The 24,992-nt window shown below is 44.8% G+C and overlaps 1 protein-coding gene across 1 annotated transcript in view; it reads left to right on the top strand.

The window, feature by feature from the left end:
- Positions 1-24,992, top strand: part of DGKB (diacylglycerol kinase beta) — a 374,677-nt gene that overhangs the window by 62,896 nt on the left and 286,789 nt on the right. Inside the window, exon 2 of the mRNA XM_018557729.1 lies at positions 24,626-24,860. Coding sequence (XP_018413231.1) covers positions 24,782-24,860 — 79 coding nt within the window. The 5' untranslated portion in view covers positions 24,626-24,781. The remainder of the gene's footprint in view (positions 1-24,625; positions 24,861-24,992) is intronic.

The following is a 24,992-nucleotide window of genomic DNA, read 5'->3' as shown; positions in this document are numbered from 1 at the left end:
TATATAAAAGGGATTTGTTTCTAGTAAGCTTTGATTGTATTATCAGAAACATCTCTACTATGTATTCCTATTATAATGCTGATGTTATAACAGGAGAGGAGATGCTGGGACTTTACAACTCCTTTAATAAATAATATGACCGATCAAACAGGTCTCAACGTGGATATAAATTTTGCTACTTGAACTTCCATTAAACAATATTAACCCCGACAGGCAAATTTATAAAAGGGACTGGAAACCGACTGTGTACGCAGGAGATAGTCTTGCTCCGAGCAAACATAATGTCACTAATTATTTCCAGTGAGGTTTGCAGAATCTGAGCCAAGTTCAGACACTCGTTTAAACACTTATTCAGTTTTTTTTTTCTTCTGTTTACTTTAAGTGTTGAAAAATTTCGCTTGAACGATTATATTCTACAAGCGTTTATATTGTGTTCTGTCAAAAATGCCAACTCCGTCAGATTTGCCGACCTCAGCATCTGCGCATGCGCACAGAACGGATTAAGGAGGAAACAGGCATTTATTTACACAGTATTAATTTGTAATTAATGATGGATGGCATTTTATTCACATTCACAATTAACATCATAAGCAATTACTTTATTATGTAATTGCTGATGATATTAATTGTGAATGTGCATAAAATGCCATCCATCATTTACTAGCCATGGGTGGCATATTATTAACGGTCACAATTAACCATAAAAACAACATACTCTGTGAATAAATGCCTGTTTCCTCGTTAATCCTGGTCTGTACGCATGCACAGACGATGAGACAAATCTGACGGGGTCAGCGTTCTCGACAGAGCACCAGCATCTATCAGCTATTGACAGTTTAGGGTGAGAATAATGCAGAGATAGGTTTGTAACTATAGACATCCCCTCATCCTATATAGCATTGGTACTTTGTAGGAGTTGCCAGAGGGACTTGGGGAGTGCATACTCTTTTAATACCTTCCTATATACAGCCCATTTGAGCTTCCAGTTTAAATCAGTTTAATTTGGATTAGATTTCCCTTCACTTCCTGCCTTGTAGACCCCACAGGAACTTTCCTCATCGACCTCTGTAACCAGGACATCTCCCTTCTATTCCTGTTCTAGTGACAACTCAAAATGTTGCATTTTCCAGAGGTTTTAACTCTTCTACACACTATCCACAATGTAAAAAAAAGTTTTGGCTTTAGATACAATGTTAAGTTAAAGTTTAATCAAAACCTTTCCATTGTCATGACAATGAGCCTGCTGTCCCCTTTCAGGCCAGAGCATCCCAGGCTGCTAAGAGTCGGGTGGGAGATGTAAAAGGGCCATACACATCTACCCCCAGAGCAACCTGGTATACTCTGACCAGTGTCCTGCCCAGCTCTTGGCAAGCAGTGAAATTGCTGGTTGCAAGCTTGGCCGGCGTCCCAGTGATGTCAGTGAGCTGGGCGAGATGCCAGCCAGAGCTAAACGGTGCACCACCACGGTGCCAGCCAGAGCTTCGTTAGCGTGCACCACCGCCACCCCATCAAACACCCCCCCTCCTATGACCCCAACCCCCCCCCATCCTGGGACAAGACCACCAGCCCCCCCTGCCTCAGGCGGCAATTATGCTAGGGACACCCCTGCTGGACTTCGTTCAGACAGGAAATGAGACGGCTTTATCTGACTCGCTGTAACTTCTAATAAAACTGTGCAAGAATGAAGGAATGGAGTTCAGCTTTAAGTGACCCTGTTGCTTTGCATTGCATGAGTACATTTCAGAGTCGCATTAAGGCCGGATTCACCCCTTTAAATTTGTAGTTGCAGATCATTTTTATTAGGGATGCACCGATATCGGTCTTTCAGTATCGAGTACGAGTAACAATATTTATATTTCTGTACTCGCCGATACCGAGTACCGATACCGGTACTTCCGCTAGCATGGAGGCGGCTTCCCAGGCAATCAGGAAGCCTAGGCAGCGGGTAATGACACACCGCCCAGCTTCTTGATTGCTTGGGATGCCGCCTCTATGCTGGCCAACCGGAAAGCCAGCTTCCCGGCCAATCAGCAGCGAGCCGGCCAAACAGCATGTGGCCGGTTTCCCCGCTTATCAAGAAGCCAGGCGGTGAGTCATTACCTGCTGCCTGGCTTCCTGATTGGCTGGTAAGCCGGCTCCATGCTGTTTGGCTGGCACCGCCAGTCAGAGGAAAGGACCGGAAGTGTCGGTATTGGGGGATGTATCGGATCATTTGGTATCGGCACCGATACTATTATCGGTATCGGAGCATCCCTAATTTTTATTACAGATAACTGATACTATGCTTAAAGATGTTATGCATGAAAGAATACAAACACCTTGTTTGCAAAGGAAAACAAACAAAGAATGTGTGTATCTGCAGCAAAAATGATTATCCATAGGAGCAGGGCTGGATTTACTCTCTCTTCTGCCCCAAGGCCAGGCTCCTCCATGTGCCTGCAGGCTGCATACAAGTGATCTTGGCGACATCACTAGCAGGGCTAAATGTAGAAAACAACTACCCGCCCGCGCCCAGAACTGCATGTCCCAGGCATCAGGAGATTGGAATTCCACACCCCTGCTGCCCCTCTACTCCCTGCTGCCCCAAGGCCGGGCCTTGGTTGGCCTTGAGGGAAATCCGGCCCTGCATAGGAGCACAGATACGTCATGGTCTTCACATGCCACCTGTCCAGGATTCACCCGGACAGTTCGGGTTTTGAATGCTGTGTTCGGGTTTCATGGCAGCAGAAACCCGGACACAAGATGTCAGGCAGACAGGGGCAACCAAAATTAAGATAGGGACTACTGGCCCCCCACTGAATATAGTCTCAATTGTGATATTTACATATGAATGGGTGGCGCTATTTACATATGAATAAGCCACCACTCGTTATCCCAAAAAAATGTCTACACGTCGCTTGAGTGTTCGGGTTTCGCTTGAAGAAAAGGTGGCAACTCTACTTCACATACTTGCTTTTTTCAATCAGATGGTGACAATGACCCAATCTGACATTTGTTGCCGTCTGATAGGACGACGGACAACAACAACAAAAAGGTAAGCCGCAGAAGTTGACAATTGTCAAGCCATTTGCTTTTGGGTGTTTGTTGATACATGCCCTGGCTGGGTTCGTTTCTTGTCTTTCAAGGTATTCTACAATTTTTTGAGACAGGATTGCAATAGAACATGAGGTTGTCCCTTGTATTCATTGCGACCCACAAGCTCAGACTTCCTGGAAGTATAGATGTCGGGAGATTGTACACCAAGCCATTAGCAATTTCAGAAGTGGTCTGCGAGGTGTGCTTGAGCCTTGTAAAAGGCATCTCGTTGTATCTTCGGATCAGTGGCGGTATCAAGCTTGTTTTTGTCATTCTTGCTCTGCATTATAATAAAATCATTTCTGTGGCATTTAGTCCGTATTACTAAGCAACAGAAAATTTCCTGCTATTTTCATTTTGTGCCGCTATAGTCTGCTTATTCGTCACCTTGTAGCTCAACCATGTGTTGCCGAATTGGTTTAAGGATAACAAAGAGGAGAGTTTAGCTATGTATTTGTCATAGAGGTACCTTGCTTTTCTAAAGAACACAGGTTTCAGATGATGTGAAATCCCTTTCTACTTATAAGTGGATAATCGTACATTATATCATATTAAAAACAAAACACTTTTTTTAAAACTATAATAGTCAGTGTACAATTACAGTACAGATTACAAGTACCAGACCGTCTTACAGTGAGTGAATAATAGGCAGTTATATTAAGTTATGTATTTGTCTAGATATTCCTGTTAAAAGTCAAGCATCGGGAGAGTAAAATTTACTCTTCCCAAGACTAAGAGCCGGTGTGTAACACTGCAGGCAGGGCCGGATTTCCCACAAGGCCAACTAAGGCCCTGCCTTGGTGCAGCAGGGAGTAGAGGGGCAGCAGGGGTGAGGAATTCCTATCACCCGACGCCTGGGACATGCAGTTCCGGGCGCCGGGCGAGTATTCGTTTTCTACATTTAGCCCTGCTTTGGGCAAGCAGAGCTAAATGTACAGCGGGGAAGCCGCCACTTGTTTTGTACAAGTGACCCCAGTGATTTTGCCGAGATCACTTGAATGCAGCCTGCGGGTCTGCCACTCTCCATGGGTGGGGGGGTGTTGGCGGGTAGGGCGGCACATTGAGGAACATGGCCTTGGGGCAGCAGAGAGTAAATCCGACCCTGACTGCAGGTGTCACATAGACATGTGCCATTTGTTTAGTTCCGAATCTAAATGTGGACACATTTTCAGAAATTCAGAAAGATTTCAGAATCCCAATGCATCTGTATCGGTATCGGTGCATCCCTACTACAAAGGGGGAGTGTGTGGGGGTCTCCATATCAATGGCCATGGTTTTGAAATTGGATGTCCAACAAACCCACATGGGTGTGATGGTCCGGTGTCCAGAAACTTTAGCTATATAGTGCACTCTTCAAAATGATCGAAAGAAACGTATTGTAATGGCTGAAAATTGAGTGTCCTTCTGTAACCAGATTGGACATAAAAGGAGAACTATGAGGTGAGTGCTTTTCACTCACCTCATAGTTCTAGCCGACCTGTGACAATGAGACTGTCACAGGTCGGCTCAGTAGATCGGGAGGTGAACGAACACATACCGGCGTTTGCTCACCTCTCGATCCTGTCACGGCTCTCTGGCGTGACAGGGGAGGGGCTGGATTCCCCCCTCCCCACTCCGATCCGCCAGCGCTGACTGGTGGAACGGACAGATAGGCAGAGCCAGCTGTCAGTCACGCAGCTGGACGGATCCCGGCATAATTGTCAGCTGCGGTGTCTCAGTATACGGCGAGCAGCAGCTCACGGTATACTGCGGCATCTCAGTATATCGCGAGCTACAGCTCGCGGTATACTGAGCCTAGGGTGACGGGAGGACGCTAGTTTGTGTCCTCCCGTTACCCTAAGGATAACTATGGGGAAAAGCCTTAACCCCATAGTTCTCCTTTAATCCAACATATACAGGACTGGACCAAAATAAAAGGGAAATTGCCTTAGCGCAATAGGTATGAATAGGCCCTAAACGCTCCATTTTAAGGTTATTTAAAATATTTCCTACTTGCAAAATGGAAAATTCCTCTCAAACAGCCGTGAACAACTTCTACAGACCGCTCATGACGAAAATATGTCACAGGCGATTTTAATTAATGTGAATTTGTGTTAAACAAGAGAATTGAAGTCAATGACTGGAAAATGGTTATTGTACCATTTGGCAGGCCGAAGGAAAAAAAAAAGCAAAAGCAAGGAGCAGCTGTTACAGTCAGCGAGGAAAATGCATGTGTCGCTGTAACGGCGTATACATAACTGTGTGTGCTGTAATGTGGCTGGGGAGACGCATGATACGGGTGTCGGTGCACAATCTGCAAACGGCACGTTTAATATCTTATGTAAAGAAACACGAGGATCACTTATTTCAGTTTTCTTATTTGTATACCAACAAATGCAACTATTGATATCAGTTGTTGCTGCCAAGAAGCTTACAACTTACAGTGTATCTGAACCCAAAATAAAAAGTGACTCAACTAAATTTGTATTGAATCAATACAAATTAACTAACTAAACATGAGATTGTAGTCCATCCCGGGAGCGAGCTTGGACCGGTGGCTACTTTACAACACAGACAGGGACCATGGGGAACAAAAGTAGCCCCCCTCCAGAAGGAAGGACAGTGTCAGCACCAATTCAGGGGTTATTGGAGGATCTACAGCCGAGTGATACACAAATAAGATACATTGTTGTTTATAGTTAAGGTACTTGAATGTATTTTTAAGATTTAACTCCAGAGTTTAGCGTCACTTTAAAAGGTAGGATTCCACTGCATCACACCAGATAACTAGAGCTCACCAAACTAGAGTAGATAACATGCTGGCTACCAGAGTCGTGCAGGATTCATGTTTGCATAGCAGTTGCACACTGTGCTCCATTCAATAGTGTTCTGTTGATTGATTGATTTGACCACTTCACCAGTTCTCTGTTATAGCAAGCTCATCTCTCATAGGGCAGCACAAGGGCTTGGTGGCCTGTGCTGTGCTCTACCTATGGAGCATTATTGTCAACCTAGGATAGGTCCTGCCTTGCAGAATTGGAGTCCCTGGTTTGAAACCCAGTCAGGACACAATCTGCAAAGAGATTGTACATCCTCTGTGCTCTTGTGTGGGTTTCCTCCCACTTCAAGGACATGCTGGTAGGTTAATTGGCTCCTGTCTAAATCGGCCCTGTTTGTGAGATATGTGATATAGTGACCTTAGATTGTAAGCTCCTTGAGGGCAGACACTGATGTAAATGTGCAGTATGTAAAGCATTTAATTAATTGTTGGTGCTAAATACCTGTAATAAATTTATAAATCTCTGAGACTCAACCAAGCTTTATTTAGTAACAAACAAGTTATAAGGCCTCATTCACACAGCGTAAACTCGGGCCGTACACATCCGTGCAGTGTGCATGCCCGTTTAGGGCTGTTCCCGGGAAGGACAGGTCCTGCATGTAGCAGCATGCTCTTCCCTATGTGAAGACGCGCCCGTACGCACCACCAAGGTGCACATCCATGCGGGTAGGGGTGTCCATACTCGGACGCAGACAGGGCCCATCCTGTCTGCGTCCGAGTATGGACACCCGAACCTGCATGGATGTGCAGTTCGGGTGTGTGTATGACAGCGTATGGCCTATGATGGCGTAGGGTAGAACAGGCTGCTGCACGCAATCCCGGGAACAGCCCGATACGGGCGTGCACGTTGCACGGACGGGTACGGCCCGGCTCAACGCTGTGTGAAAGAGGCCTAAAAAGGAACAAATTACTTCTCTGCAACCTCAATTACCACTATATTATTTCTGATGTAACAAAACTGCGGCAGGCTTGTGAATGAGTCACAAAATTATCATCACCTGAAGAGGAGAGAGCTTTATATTTATTAATATATCTATTGATGAATCCATCGCAGTAAGTAATATTTAATCTGATTGTGTTTTCAGACAGAGGAAGTGAAGAATGCAATTTTTGATGTCCACTAATGTCATTATTTATATGCATGGTATCCTAACAATCTCCATCTGGGTACTGATTAGCATTACATAATCAACGGGCCGTGTTCGCCGGCGACATCCTATTAATATGGCCGGTGACTTCTAATTCAGTCATTTATGAAATGATCGTTTTCTGCATCTTTATGCCCGGCGCGGTGTCAGTTACAAACATGTCTTGTGAGAATGAGAGAAAGAAAGAAAATAACCTTCCCATTAACTGTTTCCAGCACAGTATCGCCGAGCTGTGATGTTGGCCGTATAGCGTGTAATAAGGTGTTCGGCAGCCGAATGAGACACCAGAGACAGTTTGCAGCTGAATTAAGGTAAAGTTTACTGAAGCTTATGATTCAGAACAAATACTGGGAACAAAAACTCGGCTGTTCCAATATAGCGAAACAGTTCAATTTGGCACTGTGGTTAGGATTGCCACCTTTTCTTGAAATGAAACCAGAACACTATAGCGCCGCTGTGCGACACTCAGGTGGGCTGTGCGACACTCAGGTGGGCTGTACGAAACACAGGTGGGCTGTGCGACACTCAGGTGGGCTGTGCGACACTCAGGTGGGCTGTGCGACTCTTAGGTAGGCTGTGCGACTCTCAGGGCTGTCTAGGCTATGGTGTTTCACCAGGGGTCCACAGGCAAGCAGCACGGTGTTAGAGAGCCGGAGGAGCAATCACAGATGCGGCTGCCGGGGTCCTCAGCATGCGCAATCTTGGGGGGGCCGCATCAGCCTCAAACCCGGATCTTCCTCGCCTGAGGAATCGCCTGATCGCGCATGCTGAGGATCCGCTGGCTGGACACCCGGACACAAGACTCCAAAACCGGACTGTCCAGGTAACCCTAATTGTGGTGTTTCGCGTGTGACCACAAGGATTCTGTGCAGATAGGTCTAGAGAAGAAGTGTCTAAACATAAAAATATAAATATAATATCCTTCGAATCATTGCATGTGGTGGTTGCATTAGTTTTAGCAACAAACGCATTCAACAGAATCGCCTGAGACTTTTTGTTTTAAGGAACTTAAAGAAGATAGGTAGCAACCGCAAGGGTTAACTGCTCGTTTTCGTCTAGGAGTAAAAATTCCAAAGTTATACTCGCCTGAATCTTGCAACTGGCTGGCTGTTGACCAGTCCCTGCAGGCTGTCTCCTCTGTTCCAGCGATAGTATGTCCCTCTGTGTCATCACGTCCAATACACTGTATTGGACGTGATGGCTCACAGGACCAAAGACTGCTGGAGCGGAAGTGTATAGAGGCTTCAGGGACTGGTCTAACAGGCAGCCAGCTGCAGGGTTCTGGTGAGTATAACTTGCTCCTAGACAATATGGGGTTCTTCTTTAAACATATAGGTTTACGAGTGCTTGTTTGGATACAGGTGACACAGTATATACTTGCCCCACAGCAAAAGTAATAACCAATGGCCTTCTTCCTGATAAATTCATTCCAGATTTCCCATGGAGCCTAATATGAATGTCCCTTATAACTGGCCATCTTTTTTCTATGTTTCAGGCCATTAAAGGAGAATTATGAGGCGAGTGATTTTCACTTAGCCTCATAGATCGGGAAGTGAGCGAACACATACCGGGGTTCGCTCACTTCTCGATCCTGTGTCGGCAGAGAGCCGTGACAGGGGAGGGGGGAATCCAGCGCTGAGTGGCGGAACGGACGGGGGAGGGGGCGGGTACAGCTGGCTTTGCCTCTAGATAGGCAGAGCCAGCTGTCACTCACGCAGCTGGGTGGATCCAGACATAATTATCGGGATCCGTTCCGGCTGCGGCGTCTCAGGATACGGCAAGCTGTAGCTCGCCGTATACTGAGCTTAGGGTGACGGGAGGACGCTAGTTTGTGTCCTCCCGTTACCCTGAGAACTATGGGGAAAAGCCCTAACCCCATAGTTCTCCTTTAATCTGACTCGTGCAAATGGATAACAATATCCACGGGGCTACAATAAATAACCAAGAGCACAAAATTGCTTTTTTGTTCCCGATATGCTTTCCCCATAATTACGTACATAAATTATTACACCACTTTGTAGAATACCAGAATTACCAGACCTGAGGAAAAATGTAGCAGTAACTTGAAGAACCCCAAAGAGTTCCTCAGAGGTTGTTATCTCCCTCCTTGAGACATACACATCTGTTACTATTACATAGAGTATATTGAATTTCCTTAAGAATGTACAGCTTTTCTAGTAGAGACTCTGAAATGTGACCTGGGTTCACCTCCGCACCTCCGGGGGGGGGGGGGGATCTTAGTCATATGTTTTAGAAATGCTGGAAATTGGTCTGATAATGGCAAGATGTATTTGAAATCATTGACCTAACAATACACCTACATTGCTTTCATGAGCCAAAGATGGGTATTTAGGGAAAATTGAAGCTTCTCTGTGATGGCCCTCAACTGGAATTAGCAGTAAATAGACTTGACTAGGAAACCAATAGCACAGTATTGTCTGTGTTCCTAACCGCCCACAACTTTCCTTTGGATAGGAAGGGTCAGTTCCATCCTATACTTCGAAAGTTTACAGGGGTAGCTCTCAAACATGTGAGAAGATCTAGTTTGGCTGGTTTAATGACCCAACTCTTACTCTTACACCACCTGCTTTAGTCAAGAAAAGACTTGAACTTAAATGGTTAAATTCAATGAATAAATTCCAAGTCACTGACCTGAAACTGTCATGCAGCAAATGAAAGTTAGAGAAACATCAGGCTTCTTTATCTCTACTCTTGTTCGAAGGTCAGGTCAGTAACTATTACAACCCAAAGCTATTGCATGACAGCCAGTCAACTACCATTTTCAGAAGGGGAAATCAGCAATGGAATGCTACAAACACTATATGGTCAAAAGTATGCGGACACCCCTCCCAATGATGGAGTTCAGGTGTTTCCAGTGAAGGGTATTGTTGATGCTACAGCATTATCATACAAACACTTTTTAGACAATTCTGCCCTTTCAACCTCGTGGTCACAGTTTGGTGAAGGTACTTTTCTGCTCCTCTATGACTGTGCCCTTTGTACAAAGCCAGCTCCATAAAGACATTGCTTGATGAGTTGGGTGTGGAGGAACTCAAGTGGCCTATACAGAGCCCCGACCTCTGTTGGTTATGTGTTTAAATGAAGCACTGAGATCTTGAGAAATGCTGAATTAAATTTGACTTGCTTAGAAGAACATTACATGTAGGTATACGGTATTGTGAAGAAAACATAAAGAGAGAAAAGAACTTCCTGTGCGTGCATCATAGATAAGCATGCACGCAAAGACTAACATTGCACTACAGCACCATCGACAGCTAAAAAGACTTATTACAGTATATGTTGTTGTATTTCCAACCACCTTAACCTTTGAGATGAATTGTGAGCCAGGTCCCCTTATTCAACATGAGAACCTGACCTCACAAATACTTTTTTGACAAAATGGGCAAAAATTCCCTCAGACACCCTACAAAATTTTATGAAATGTTATGGAAAGCCTTCCGAGAAGAGTGGAAACTGCTATAGCCACAAAGAGGGGCCAATGCCATATTATTGCCCATGGTTTTTGAATAGGATATCCAACAAGCTCATATAAATGTTCCTTTTGAAGTCCCTGTACAGCAGAACATAGAGCTCATCAGAAGGCTGGTCCTTCCTTCACTTTCCATTCACAGTGTGGTGATGGGAAGAACACCTGTAAGTGGAAATTTAGCAAAAAAAAAAAAGAACAGGCCTCCCTCCCTGCCAGGCCGGACTCTACTGTGTGGCAGAGCTCTGTATATTTCAAGACTAGATGGACAGAAATGCAGATCCTTAAGGGCCCATTCACACCAGTTGGAGTGCGTTCCAGACTAATTCTGGCCAGAGCGCACTGCCTCGCATTGCGGCCGGCTCACTTTTTAGTAAAGCAGGAGGGGGGCGTGGTGGGCCATTGTAGTGAATGGCACCGTAGCCACGCCCTCCAGCCGCAATGCGATCACCCCCACGGGATCGCAAGGCACATTGTGCCTGCGGTCCGGTGCGATCAAAATGCTGCAAGCGCACCGGACCGGACTGCAGGCACAATGTGCCTTGTGATCCCGTGTGGGCGATTGCATTGCGGCCGGAGGGCGTGGCTACGGTGCCATTCACTTGAATGGCCCGCCACGCCCCCTCCTGCCTCACTAAAAAGTAAGCCGTCCGCAATGCGAGGCAGTGCGTTCTGGCCAGAATCGGGTCGGAACACACTGCAACTGGTGTGGGCCCTAAGGCAAAGAGAACAGCTGGCATAGATGGCTTTCACCTATGCATTTAGCTGCTTGCCTGGAGTTCTGCTTCTACAACGTAAGGCCGTGTATTTGTTTCTTGACAGGTTCCCTTTAGGAAGAGTCGTGCTGCTTGTTCTTCAGCTCCTTTCTGATAGATTGTATGACATCTTCCAAAGGACACGCACATTTTTCATGTGATTTTTTTGTGTGGCTTTAAGTATACCGTAGCTGTGCTGTAAACATGACCAACCCCGCAGAGCTTTTAAATGCGCCGCACCAAAGCCTTGAATCAAGGAGAATTGCAATCAAGCTTTCAGCCTTGACAAAGGCAGCCGCCATGAACCGAGACTGCTGCTCTCCGCGGCTTCTAAATGGATAATGAACTGACGCTTTTCACCGAGCCATTGTGTGCAATTGGGAACTATATCTCTCTTAGTAGTTAATGTCAGAGGAGTTATTTTCTTTACTTCACTGGCTGCCCTGCGTACTACGCACTTTACAACGCACTGGAATGATAAAGTGGTTCTAATGGAGGGGGAAAAACAAAGTTAGATTGTAATTTGTGTTTTGTTGTTTTCATTTCAGGAATGTCTATCACTGCCAATGAGCATTTTAAGCATCAACGTGATTTTAAAACCTGTAGTTATGTTTAGAAAATTATGAATATTCATTTTCACCTGGATAGTCTCATTGAGGCTATAGCTTTTTTTTCCCCTATGTGCATAGTCCTCGCTGTCGCTTGTTAGGATTGACGGTCCCTCCATCCAGGGCCATCCTTATAATAAGGCAGCATGAGGTGGTTGCCTCAGGCGGCATCTCATTGGATCACATGGGGCAAGTGTGCCTGCTGCCCCATTTTTGGCCAGAGCATCCCAGGTTGTGAAGGGGGTTAACAACCTGGTACACTCTGGCCAGTGTCCTGCCCTGCTCTCTGATGTCACTGGTTGCCAGGAGATGAACAGGAATACTCTGCCTGGCATTTCTTGGCTTACAGTCCCTGTATGGAAGGTCAAACCTCTCTCCCACAATAGGTCAGAAGTATATCAATTCCCACAGAGGTTCCCGTGTATGCTTTGTGTCAGGTCTTGACTGCAGCTTTGACCAATGGAGGTTCCCGTTTATGGTCTGTGTCAGATCTTGACTGCAGCTTGGACCAATGGGGGTTCTCGTGTATGGTCTGTGTCAGGTCTTGACTGCAGCTTTAACCAATGGAGGTTCCCGTTTATGGTCTGTGTCAGATCTTGACTGCAGCTTGGACCAATGGGGGTTCCCGTGTATGGTTTGTGTCAGGTCTTGACTGCAGCTTGGACCAATGGAGGTTCCAGTGTGTGCTCTATGTCAGGTCTTGACTACAGCTTGGACCAATGGAGGTTCAAGTGGTGCTCCAGTGTCCCCATAGATCCAGTCAGCATGGGTAAAGTCCTTAACCAGTACTTAGTAAAGTCTAAAAGCACATAGTAGGCCCTGAGGCTGTAAGCCCTCAGGCCTGGACAACAGCCCAGAAGCTAAGTAGCCAATTCCGATTGGGAAGTGAAAAGAGAGCCAGATATGAGCATGCTCAAACATTTTGTTATAGGCAAACCCGCCTACTGATGACACTCTCTGCAATGATTGGCTTATCACAAAGCCATAGCCAGATATGATGTAACCCCCGCAAAATACTTTGTCAAAGCAAAGTCTGGTGGATGAAACAGCATAAGTGACCAATGAGCAAACCCTACTGGTGAAAATTAGTACATTAAAACAATATCTAAAGATGGTTAACACAAACCGACTACAGTGAACCCCACAGTACAGTACGTTTGCGATATCAGTAAGGGGCAGCTCCTCGCTTATCGACCAATTCGCTTAACAAACTAGTCGTAGGAACGGAACTCGGTTGTTAAGTGAGGAGTGTCTGTATAAGATTTTCATATAATTTCTTGAACCGATTTGTTTTTCAGCCCTGATAAAGTTTTAGGCCCCCCAAAACGTGTTGGCTTTTCAGTTCTGTAAAATTTTTAGCAAACCTTTTACTGGATTTATCCATCTGCGTTGCTGCTTTCGTCCTCCAAATACCTTACGCACAGATTGCAGTAAACGACTGTACATCATTGCTGTTTTACATTAAAAATAATATATTAATATAGTATGCATGCTATACACACTGGAAGTTCTATGGAAGACTTTGGATTGGCAATAAAAAAAAACTCCTCTAATTTCTTTGATGGCAATTCTACCATTTAGGATTTCCCATCACTTTCTGTCTTCTTGGCAATGGTCACCAGGACAAATAGAGAGGTGAACCTTTGCAATGGGTGTACCAACAGAAATATCATCTTAACAGATGGTCTGCACCAGGGTTCCCCAAAGTAGCCAATAGAGACCCTCAAGGATCAATGGGTCAATAAAATGAATTGGGTTGACAGGAAGTCAGTAAATGTCTGGGGGTCAATATAGGTGGGCGATGAATGATGGAAGAATGATTGGGGTCAGTTAATCTTTTGAGGTCTCTGTAGAGCTCCATAAGTGGCCTAGTCATTTGTACTTGCTGTCCCAAGTTCATACATAGCTGAAGCTGATTTTAGCCATGCAAATGCAATTATAACTAATCAGAGGAACAATCTGAACCTGGAAGCGTGTGGTGACTTACAACTATAATGCAACACTCTCCAGCCAAATATCAGTGCCCTTGTTGATGATCATCAGAAGCATCCTTCCCATTAATGATATCAACGGTTTCAGTACAAAAGGAATGTTAAAGTATTATCTCTTATTATTAGTAGCAGTATCTATTATTTTCATATATAAATGTTTGGGGCTTGATGAACAATCTAAATCTTCATGAAGAACTTGATGAGCTGAAGAGCTTGAGGACACCTGGTGTCACAATCTGGGATCAGGCTGGAAGTTTAGTCGCTGAAACAGCAGGCAAACTCGTGGTATAACAGGCCGGGTTTGGAACACAAGCAGACGGTAGTAGTATAGGAGCAGGCAGAAGTGTAGTCAGTGATCAAGCTGAAGTCAGTAGCCAAAGGTATCAGGTTTGAAGTGGAAGACGATGAGAGTAGTTGGTGAATCAGCAGCCAAAGGTCGGTACACGAGTAGCAGTATGAGGATATTGCATCACAGTAAGGGCAGGAAGCAAGATATTGGCAGGAGCACAATAATCTGGCAAACAGGAAGTGCAGAGGCATGTCACAATTAGGAAGTTCAGGGGAGGAGCAAGGAGTTCACAGTTCAGCAGAAAACTAGGTTTATTGAGGATTGTACAAGAGATCAGGCAAGGAGCTATCCAAGGTTCCAGGTGGCTCTACGGGAAGAACCACTGCCTGATGCAGCAGGGGCCCTGGGTTCACTATTTGTTTGCCTGAAGAAGGGACCGTCTGGTCCCAAAACATCGCTTTGTTTATGTGACATCATGTTCAGTCAATAAAGGAGATTGACTGCTACCTACAACGGAGTGGTATTTTTCAGATCCAGTTCCTGACACATGGTTTAACCCTTCCGCACTCTGTCCTAGACTAAAATAAAAATAACTTTTGCCTTTACATACTCTTTACAGCTAACTACTTCAGAATCTTTGTCAACATCAATTGATCTTTGTAAGGGAATAAGATCTTGAGTCTTGGTCTAAAGTCTAAGCATTCTTCTCCTTCCACCACCACATGAAGCAAGTGCTGAACATTGGGGTTTGGTAGTCTGAAAAGAAAAAGTGTAGCAGCAATAATAATTATCTAGAATTCCATCATCTGACCCATACTTTTACAGACACAGCAGTGGCGAATGAAGGTTGCAGTGCTGGAATTTGGTGAAGGTAGGAGACATGGGTCACCAGAGAGGTGGGTCTAATACAGGGGTAGCAAACCTCCGACCCTCCAGCTGTGGTGGAGCTACAAATCCCATGAGGCATTGCAAGATTCTCACAGCCACATACATGACTCCCGAATAGAGATGCATCATGGGATTTCTAGTTTCATCACAGCTGGAGGGCCGGAGGTTTGCTACCCCTGGTCTAATACCTGTTCTATTGCTTTGTAGATTTTTTTTAATCCTGATAGGGGCACTTTAATGTTACCCCAAAACATCTGATTTCAGCTGTGAACTGTTATGCGTAGTCAGGCTCGGAAAGGACGATTCCTCATTGGTCGCCGCAGGTTTCCCTTATTGTTCTTTCTCTCTTATTGAATAAAGGTTTATGATTCTTTTTAGCTGCTTGACGTATGAGAACTTTATATAATGGGGCTTTTATATTCTCGCAGAGTTGTGGGAGGTTTCCTGCTGTGTCACTTAATAGCAATAAGAGGGTGTAATGCACAAAGAAATATATTCCTTCGCCATCATGGTATCATTGGAGAGATTTGAATATATTAAATTCCTTGAGAATTTGTGAAATGTCTTTTTCTCCCTTTTGCAAGTGCTCGGCCGTATTATGGGGAATATTCTAATAATATCAATGGTTTATCTCCTAAAAGGAGTAAAAGGTTGTAAAGGGAAAAAAAAGGGTAAAAGAGAAAGCTGTAAGTAGTTGAAGTGTGTATTTGTGCGTCGCAAAATGGGGCTCCAAGGTGGAAATCAATAAATCGATCAATAAAAATCAATCATCATGCTTTAGTTTTCATCCGGTGTGGCGGCAGTCTTTCAGATGAAGGAGGGGCCTAATGCAAATATTAAAAGTAAGGTCTAAAGAGTGCAGTGAGTGAGTTTTTAAGGTGTACTGTACCTCTACACATAGCAGCATTTCCAAACAAAAGCAACAGTATAACACCTTTTATAAGGAGCTGTATATCAAGGATATGCCAACCTGTGTGAATACACTATTGCACTATTGGATGAAAAGGAAGAGGGATGCAAAAAGTTGGAGTTAGTAGTCAGAAGCACTCTCAACACCCCCAACTTAGTGTAGAATTTTCCATTGTTTTCCCTTTGTTTATATTGGAATCAGATCCTTCAGGCTGACTATGAAGAGGGTAGTGGGGGGGTCTCATTAGGTGTGGAGTTGGATCCTACAGATAGTCAGGGCAAGAACCAGACAGCATGGCTATCATTGTACCCTCAAATACACTCAATGCACAACACCACTCACCTTATTACTGTAAGCACCTCTCATCATGCACCCCAACACACTTGGTGCACCCCAACAGACTCTGCACACCCCACTGTGCAACCCCACACAGTTAGCACACCCCGCAGTACACTGTGTATCCAAACTGTGTGTCTCTAACCTACTTTGCATACACCACAGAACATCCCACCATGTACCCCAGTATACTCAGCACACCCCACAATGTACCTCAATACACTCAGCACTTCCCATCATATACTCCAATACATGCAGCAAACCTCATCTTGTACCCTAATATAATCAACACACCCAACTTACCCCAACACACAACACACCACACCACGCAACCCAAATCATCTAGCGCACTCCACAATTTACCTTTCTACAGTACAAGGGGCACACCCCACCTCCTGCCAAAATACAATCAGTACACTACATTGTACCCCAGCACACGCCACCATACCCCAAAACACTCAAAATGGACTTCTTACTTATGTGAAGCTTCAACCACTTTCTTCACGTCACTCTCCTACCCCACTGAATCTATAAGCTATTGATTGTTGTACTAGACGTTAGAAGATGGTATGTACCAGCCCCACAGTGCCTGCTGCCAATTTGCTGAATTACAGGGGGGGAAAGAAACAGGATATGACTGGTTCCATTAGGGACAACTGTCCTGCGCCCTCCCCTTCCAAATGTTGGCCTCCATTCATAGTGTTGCACAATTGGCTGCTCTTAAATTGTGTGTCAGAGCTAAGTAAAAACAAATTCAGTACATCTCTCCAAAAAGTGGAAACAATAGAGTGAATGGGCAAGCAATGGACACCAAATGAACAAATAATGTCAAACAAATATGGTCTAGACACCAAATGTGACTTTTGGCTGTGATACGTGAATCTGTCATTTAGTATCCCGATGACGGAGAGGGATCCGTTTTGATTCATGTTTTCTATCAGTAAACATCTGGGGGTTTAATACTTGCTGGATTAAAGATTTATATTTTAGGTCAGTATACGCAAGCAAGCTTATCCTTTTATTTCTTTGCATGCATTAAAAAACACGAGTTCCACTTTAAAAAATAGTTTAAAGCAGCGGGATTGTGGAACTAAGCCATGTCAGATCTGTATCAGCAAATGGATGACTTTACCTTCACAGCCGACTGATCTAAGAAAATCTCTTGATGGGTTTTCATTGTTTGGCTGTTAGTGGGTATGAGAGGCGATGGGAAGGGGCACCAAACCTGAAACGGGAAAAGAACATTTGCATATGTTTATGCAGAACGTTCAGGATCTTGTTTGATCTGCAGATACTGAAGATAAGATAGTGACGCTGGTGAAACATTCTTTCCTGCGCTCGTATGATTCCTATCGTGTTCATAACCGAAGGAATTAACTGGTATTTCCTTACAGCTGTAGCGCTCACCCCCTAAGGACCCGCTGGAAGAAATGGGTTCTTCTGTCTTGCTTCTGTGATAGGCCTCTTGTAATGGATCCACAGCACACCAGCACACCTTGAGGAGATGGAAAAGCTTTACTGAATAATAAAGTGTTAATTTGGTAAACAGATAATCGGCCGATGCAAAAATAAAGAAACTACATGTATATTGATAAGAAAATAGACAGCGGCACTCCAAATGCAGGTCAAATACGTCCATTTATTGATGCACATGCAGCAGTTTCATACTCAATGCAACTCTTTGGGGTCTCACAGGAACCACTTCATCAGGCAGAACAAGCCTGATGAAGAGGTTCTTGCGAGACCCTGAAACGTTGAAGTAAGTGTGAAACTGCTGAATGTACGTCAATAAATAGACCTATTTGACTTGCATTTGGTGTGCCGGTGTCTTTTTTCTTATCTTTGCATAATGACGGCTGCCATCTGTTGACTACCATTGCTCCCACCTAAATTTGTATGGAAAAATGGTAAGGAGTGCGATGGATACATGAACTACATGTATATTGAGACACTTGAACATCTAGACCCAGGGGTGCCCATAAGGTCGATCGCGATCAACTGGTAGATTGCGATGTCCTCTCCTCCCGCCAGTGGGGCTTCTCTGGATCCCCGCTGCTCTCCCTATCTGTATGCAGCGGGGATTCGAGAAGAAGTGAAGGAACTGCTGCAGCCAGCAGCGGAGGAGGGAGCAGCTGTCACAGAACTAAGGCCGATCGGTGAGGAGAGAGGGAGAGACGCTCGGCCAGGTACTGACAGCAGGCGCCTCTCTTTCCCTTCATGTCTCGGCGTTAGTTCTGTGACAACGGCTCCGTACTCAGCCCCCCCGAGTGCTTCTTTCACTTCTCCTCGGATCCCCCTCTGCCTCTGCCCGGGAGAGCAGGGAGGGGATCCAGAGGAGAAACTAAGCCCCTGTGTGCATGGCCGAGCAGCAGAGGATCGGTACATATCAGTGATATGTACCAATCCTCTGTGCAGGACAAACACTGGAGCGATCAGCTGATCACTCCAGTGCTTGTAAATAACTGGGGACATATAGTACTATGTGTCCCCAGTTATGAATGAACAGGATGTGATTTACATCACTTCCTGTTCATTCATGAGTTTCTCAATGGGGAGTAGCACTCTGCTCAGAGGTTCCTCCCCATTCAGAAACTGGATGCCAATAAAATATTTTCTTAATGAATGGGAAGCCTCTGTACTTTCCAGTCATTTAGAACAGAAGCTGCAGAAAAAGAGATTGAGAACTTTGTATCCTCAATTTCTTTTTCTATTTTAAAAGGGAAATATCAGGGGGCTGTTTAGACCCCTAATATTTCCCGAAACCCCCCAAAAGTAAAAAAATCAATAAAAAAATAAGAAATAATACAAATAAAATAAAAAATAGTAAAAAAAATCCTGGAGGCAGGGCGCTGCTTGGGGGGCACGGTTTTTTTCTTGCCTCGGGCGCAAAAGGAGCTTGCTACGGCTATGCTCCGGCGGTGCTCGTGCGGCTGCTGGCTGAATGTGTCAGACGCTGCAGATGGAAAGTGGCAGGACACCTCTCCCCATGTGCAACGTCGGCCGCACGAGCACCACGGGAGGACAGGACGCCGGGGCCTCTAGGATGCACTGGAATGTAAGGCAGCTGACTCCCTGCGTTCAGGTGCGGGAGGGGGTGTGGGGTTGTATTGAAGTCAATGGCACCACAGCCCTGCCCCCGCCCACACCCGAAAACGTGGCACATTAGTGCCTGCATTCCGGTCCAGTGCGATCTGCAATAATAGTGCTTGCAGCATTTTAGCGGATCGCACTGGACTGGAACGCAGGCACTAATGTGCCTGCGTTCCGGGTTCAGGCGATCGCACTGTGGGTGAGGGGCCTGCCTGCGTTGCCATTGACTTCAATGCACTGCCACGCCCCCTCCCGCCCCTGAATGCAGGTGTTTTTTCATTGGTAGATCTCATTGAGCTCGTCATTTTAAAGTAGATCTCCAGACGAAAAATTGTGGGGGCCCCTGATCTAGACCAACCTCAATTGCTGTTATCTGTCTATCTGGACTTTTAGACAATCCTACACTGACTACTGTAGTCCCTCTGATGAATAGTAAGTCCCAAGAGATCCAGGTCTTAAATCTACTGGCCAGTACTACCTTCCTTTGGCTAGCGAATGATGGGGCCCAAGATGCTGTTGGTGCGGTAATCTGACAAGCAGTAATAGTGTGGCTTGTGGCCTCTGTCCCGGGTTAGTCAGTGAGGAAACAGACGTTCCCACTAGACATGTGTGATTAGTTTAGTAAAAATTTGTTTTTCTCATTATTCGGAGATTCAAACGAAATTCGTTAGCGGTAGTCTGTACGATTTTTCGTTTGTGGACGAATATTCGTTGTAGCAAAGTGACATTTAAAAAAAAACATTTTTAATGTCACTTTGCTGCAACAAAGCTAATGAAACGAGCACAAAACGGAAACGAACTTTCGTACAGACTACCGCTAAAGACAGGCCGGGAGCTATGGAACAAAGTGCAATAAGCGGAAGGCCTACATGACAAGGGTGGGAAAGGGAACCAGGAGAGAAAAGGGTTAAAGGGAAAAGTGAATTAGAGGAGGGATACTCACAGGATTGGTGGAGGGAGCTTTACAGGAGGAGCTTCGGAGAGTATCCAGGAAGGAGGAGTTCCAGGAGCCAGCGTGACCAGGAGAAGGAACAGGACTTCCCACCCGCCCGTCATGGTATGGTTTTGGTGGTGTCTAAAGTTTGTTGCAGCATTATGGCGGTTTGGGTATCCATGAAGGCAATTTTCTGGGTTGGATAATTTGACGGGGGGACGCATCAGTGGTGTGGGTGGCCTTCGGTGGTGGTAAGGTCATACGTCATGACCTGGTAAGAGGGACCACGGTGGGTCTGCGGGCAATTGAAGTACATCCCCGAGGCGCTGTATGGTGGCTGGGGTCATTCCGTTTAAGAAAGGTGCCCGCAGACACTGGTTCGAGTTTGGATAGTGAGTGCCTTCAAGGACCTTGAAACCTAGCAAGCTACTGTATGTTACTTGGTTATTGTTGTTTTTGATTGTTATTTAAAGAGTATTTATAAAAGTTTTGTAATAAAAGGCTGCTGTGGCCATTTATACTCCAACCCTGGTGTAGCGTGGTAATTGAAAGGATTTGGGGGGGGTCGAAGGTAAAGGGGGTGATGGTAGTCAAGAATTTCGTCCGAAACCGAATCCCAAAACAAATTGACTTTCAAACCCGAATCCTGAAAAAAGAAAATACTCAAAATCTGAATCAAATCAAAACGAAATGAAACAAAACTATTTTTTTGCCGGGGCACATGTCTAGTTCCCACAAACCTCCACTGTAGGGATTCTGGGCAACAGTAATTAACTCTTTATAAGAAGGAATATACTGTATACAATAGTGTGACAGCTGTACCTGGGCTAGACAGCTTAAAGGATATCTAGACCCGAGAATGATAATGTAATTTATTGCAGCTTTCAAGTCCTTAGATAGCCTGGCCTATTCAGTTGCACCCCTGATATCCATCAGCCAGCTACCAATAGACACAAGGGTGTCTATTAGTGGCATCTACGGTCTATGGGAACTCTAAACTCAACTCCAGCTAAATGTAAGAAGAAACATTTAGTGCAATTATATATTCATTCAAAATGTCATTAATAAATAAATATATTCATTACATGCTGGCGGAAGTGCCGGTATAGTACTTGGTATCAGCAAGTACTGAAAGATAAATATCAGTAGTCATTCTGGATACTGAAAAAGACTGGTATCTCTGCATCCCTATCTAGTAGCATCTGTTGTTTGCCATTACTAAACATTTCTAAAAGTGCCTTTGTTGTTATTTTAAAAATATGGGTAAAGTTCCTCTTTAAGAGAGCAAAATCACTCCAAAATTGGAAGGAAACCGCAAGTCAATAAAGGGTTCGCTGACTTGCAACGGTACCTTCTGATTTCCTTCCAATCTGTTGCATTGTGATTAGTTTTTTAACAGATGCTAACGGAAGGGCACCAGAAAATGAGTGGATGTGAATGGGACTGGTTCACACCGGATCCATTGTATTACAATGCTCTGGAAAAAAAAGTAGTGCATTTTCTACTTTTTTTTTTTTTTTTTTTTAAATGCAACATAACACAAGGCCACAGACGGAGCGTTGTGAACCAGCTTCATTCACACCCATTCATGTTTCAGTGCCCGTCCATCAGCATTCGTTAACAAACGGATCACGATGCAACGGATTCGATGTGAATTGGCCCTTCTATTTGTATATTAGCTTCCTCTACTCATCTGCATAGTCTTCATACCCAGACTGGAAGGAGAAGAGCACTATGAGCCAGTCAGGGCTCAATCTGTGTGTCAGTCTAGACTACTAACATGGGAACAGGAGGAAAGAGCATAGGGATGACCCCTGCAGTGTGCTGGTGCTTCATCCAATCACACAGCACAGCCTTGTCTGGCAGGGCAGGAGACCTATTTTTGTTCTGCTGCAGCTAAGTAACGCTTACAGGTCTTGTCCATCTCCCAGCCTGTGGTTGGATAGTGAAGGAGAAGCAGCAGACTGATGAGCTCATCTCTCTATCACTTTGCTCTCTCCTCCTTTCAGCATACTCCTTGTTATATAATAATATAGTAATAATATTTTTGCCCGGCGTTCTTCTTCAATTTGTCTCATGAATACAACATTCTGGAATCTATCTGGATCACACTCGGTACATCAAGCACTATTTGTACTACATCACTGAGCAACAGACATGTAACCTCCTGCACTTGTGCTTTCTGGGCTTGGACTGTGCCGGAACGCACTGGATATGGTGGGACTGGGCCTTGAGACACCGTGTGCTCTCCTGCTGCTCTTATCAACTCCACAACAGTAAGTCACATGGCCTTGCCTGTAATGCAGCCGCCAAGAGCCAAAAGATACATCTGATTGGCCAGAGAACAGTCGCTTGCGGGCATTCGGTTTCGTTCGCTTTCGGACATTGGGATGCATTCAAATGTCTGAATTCAAACAAAATTAATCCAAATATACATTTGGAACTAAATGAAATTTACATTGTCTACTGAACAAACCTGAACACATGTAGACCATGGGCAGCACACTGATCACAATGTAACTCTTTTTAAAAAATAATAAGATAAATGTTTTTGGCTTCGTGCAGCATTCCAACCGACTGATAGAGCCGAAGAGTGTCCCAGGGACTTGAAATCTCAGCATCGAAATCATGTTCTTCACATTCACTCGAAGACTGATAACAGGCGAGCCGCGGGAGAGTAAGACTTGAAATGGAATGCGGAATGACACATTTTACAAGTAGAACACACACGGAATATTTATGATTGCTCGTGGCTTAATACGCTCGCCTTCGACTTACAGCAGAGAGACGCTTTGATACGCAGAGCTTGTTTGTGGTCTGCTAATATATATAACCTCACAGGCTTAAAGCTGAAGTTTAATTGGCTTGTAGTAGTTATTAATGTTAGGGATGCACCGATATCAGTTTTTGGGGTATCGAGTACAAGTATCAATATTTTTTTGGGGTACTCGCCGATACCGAATACCGATACCGGAAGTCCCATTAAGGAAGCAAGGCGGCGTGTAAAGACTCGCCACCCAGCTTCCCGATTAACAGGGAAGCCGCCTCCATGCTCCCTCCTCACCAGAAGGCATGGAGCTGGCTTTCTGGCCAATCAGGAAGCTGGGCGCCTTTAATGATTCGTTGCCCAGCTTCTTGATTGGTCGAGAAGCTGGCCAATCAGGAAGCCGTGTCATTACATGGCGCCCGGCTTCCTGTTTGGCCAGGAAGCCAGCTCCTTGCTCCCTTATCACCAGGTGACGAGGTTTTCTGGCCAATCAGAAAGCTGGTGGCGGGTAATGACTCGCCGTCCAGTTTCCCGATGGCCAGCTTCCCGACCAATCAGGAAGCTAGGCGACAAGTCATTGCATGCTGGCTTCCTGATTGGGCGGGAAGCTGACTCCATACTGCTTCGACTTCAGGTATGGAGCAGGCTTCCCGACCAATCAGGTGTAATGACTCGCTGCCCGGCTTCCTGATACCGGAAGCTCAGGTATCGGGCTAGGCATCGGAGCATTTGGGCGAGTACCAAATACTCGGCATCGGCACCGATACTAGAATCGGAATTGGTGCATCCTTAATTATTATTATTATTATACAGGATTTATATAGCGCCAACAGTTTGCGGCACGCTTTACAATATAAGGAAAACATTACAATACAATTCAAGGCAAGATGGTAAGGTGAGCCCTGCCCGTGAGGGCTTACCATCACTGTATAGTGTGTACAATAAATGAAATCATTTATTTAAAAATGTAATATAAAACTGTTATGTGTAAATAATCTGTCTACCTAAAATAAAAATATATTTCATATTTATTTTTTATCATAAACATAGAGAAATGTGATGTATTTCATAACAATAAGGAAAATATCAGGCTTATTCACAAAAAGGATGAAGAGTTTAGAGAATCCCAGAGAAGGGAGCAATCTAGGACAACATAGCTGAATTGGAAAGTGAGCTGGATTGGGGAATTTTTCCGAATCAGCTATGTTGGCCTAGATTGTTCACTTCTCCCGCCTTCTCCAAACCCTTCACCCTTTTTGTGTATTGCCCTGTTAGTATCCATAGTCTTTGCTATAGATACACTGTTGCTGAGTTCAGCGTTCTTCAATTGGAAGCCTTTGGTCATTATACTGTAACATAGAACTGTGTAAATAATGTTTTCTTAGAAAAAAATAATCTGTACGATTATTGTGATTTGCTGAGTCTTCCTATAGCAGCTCCCCCATGCCCTGGGGGGTGGTTTGTGAAATGGTGGGACATATAACGCTGAAAATCCTCATAATATTTAATTGTATTTCTTTGTCTTTCAGAGTTTTGAACGCACAATGACTTCAGAGAGGATTTCATCTCTATAATTATCCCTTCACTGCGGACTGAAGGCTCTGGGGGGGAAATTGGAAGAAAATTATATCAATTATTGCTTCCTTCCGACTGTCACACTCGTCCGCTCGGCAGCCGGAGCCTGTATGACCATAATGATGAACCAGGAAAAGTGGGTCAATCTCAGCCCCGCAGAATTCGCTCAACTTCAAAAGTATGCAGAATGTGAGTATCGTTGGCTTTTGAATATTTTAATCTTCACACTTAATTTCCAAGGAGCAGCGGGGGGAACGTTCGGCGAATGTCTGCGGAAGGGAAGTGACATCTCCGGGGCATATTAATCTAATCTGTAGCCTT

This window comes from Nanorana parkeri, unplaced genomic scaffold (genome assembly GCF_000935625.1).
Source record: "Nanorana parkeri isolate BGI_ZX_2015 unplaced genomic scaffold, ASM93562v1 scaffold300, whole genome shotgun sequence".
NCBI classification, from domain to species: Eukaryota; Metazoa; Chordata; class Amphibia; order Anura; family Dicroglossidae; genus Nanorana; species Nanorana parkeri.
This window is presented reverse-complemented; position numbering and strand designations above follow the sequence as displayed.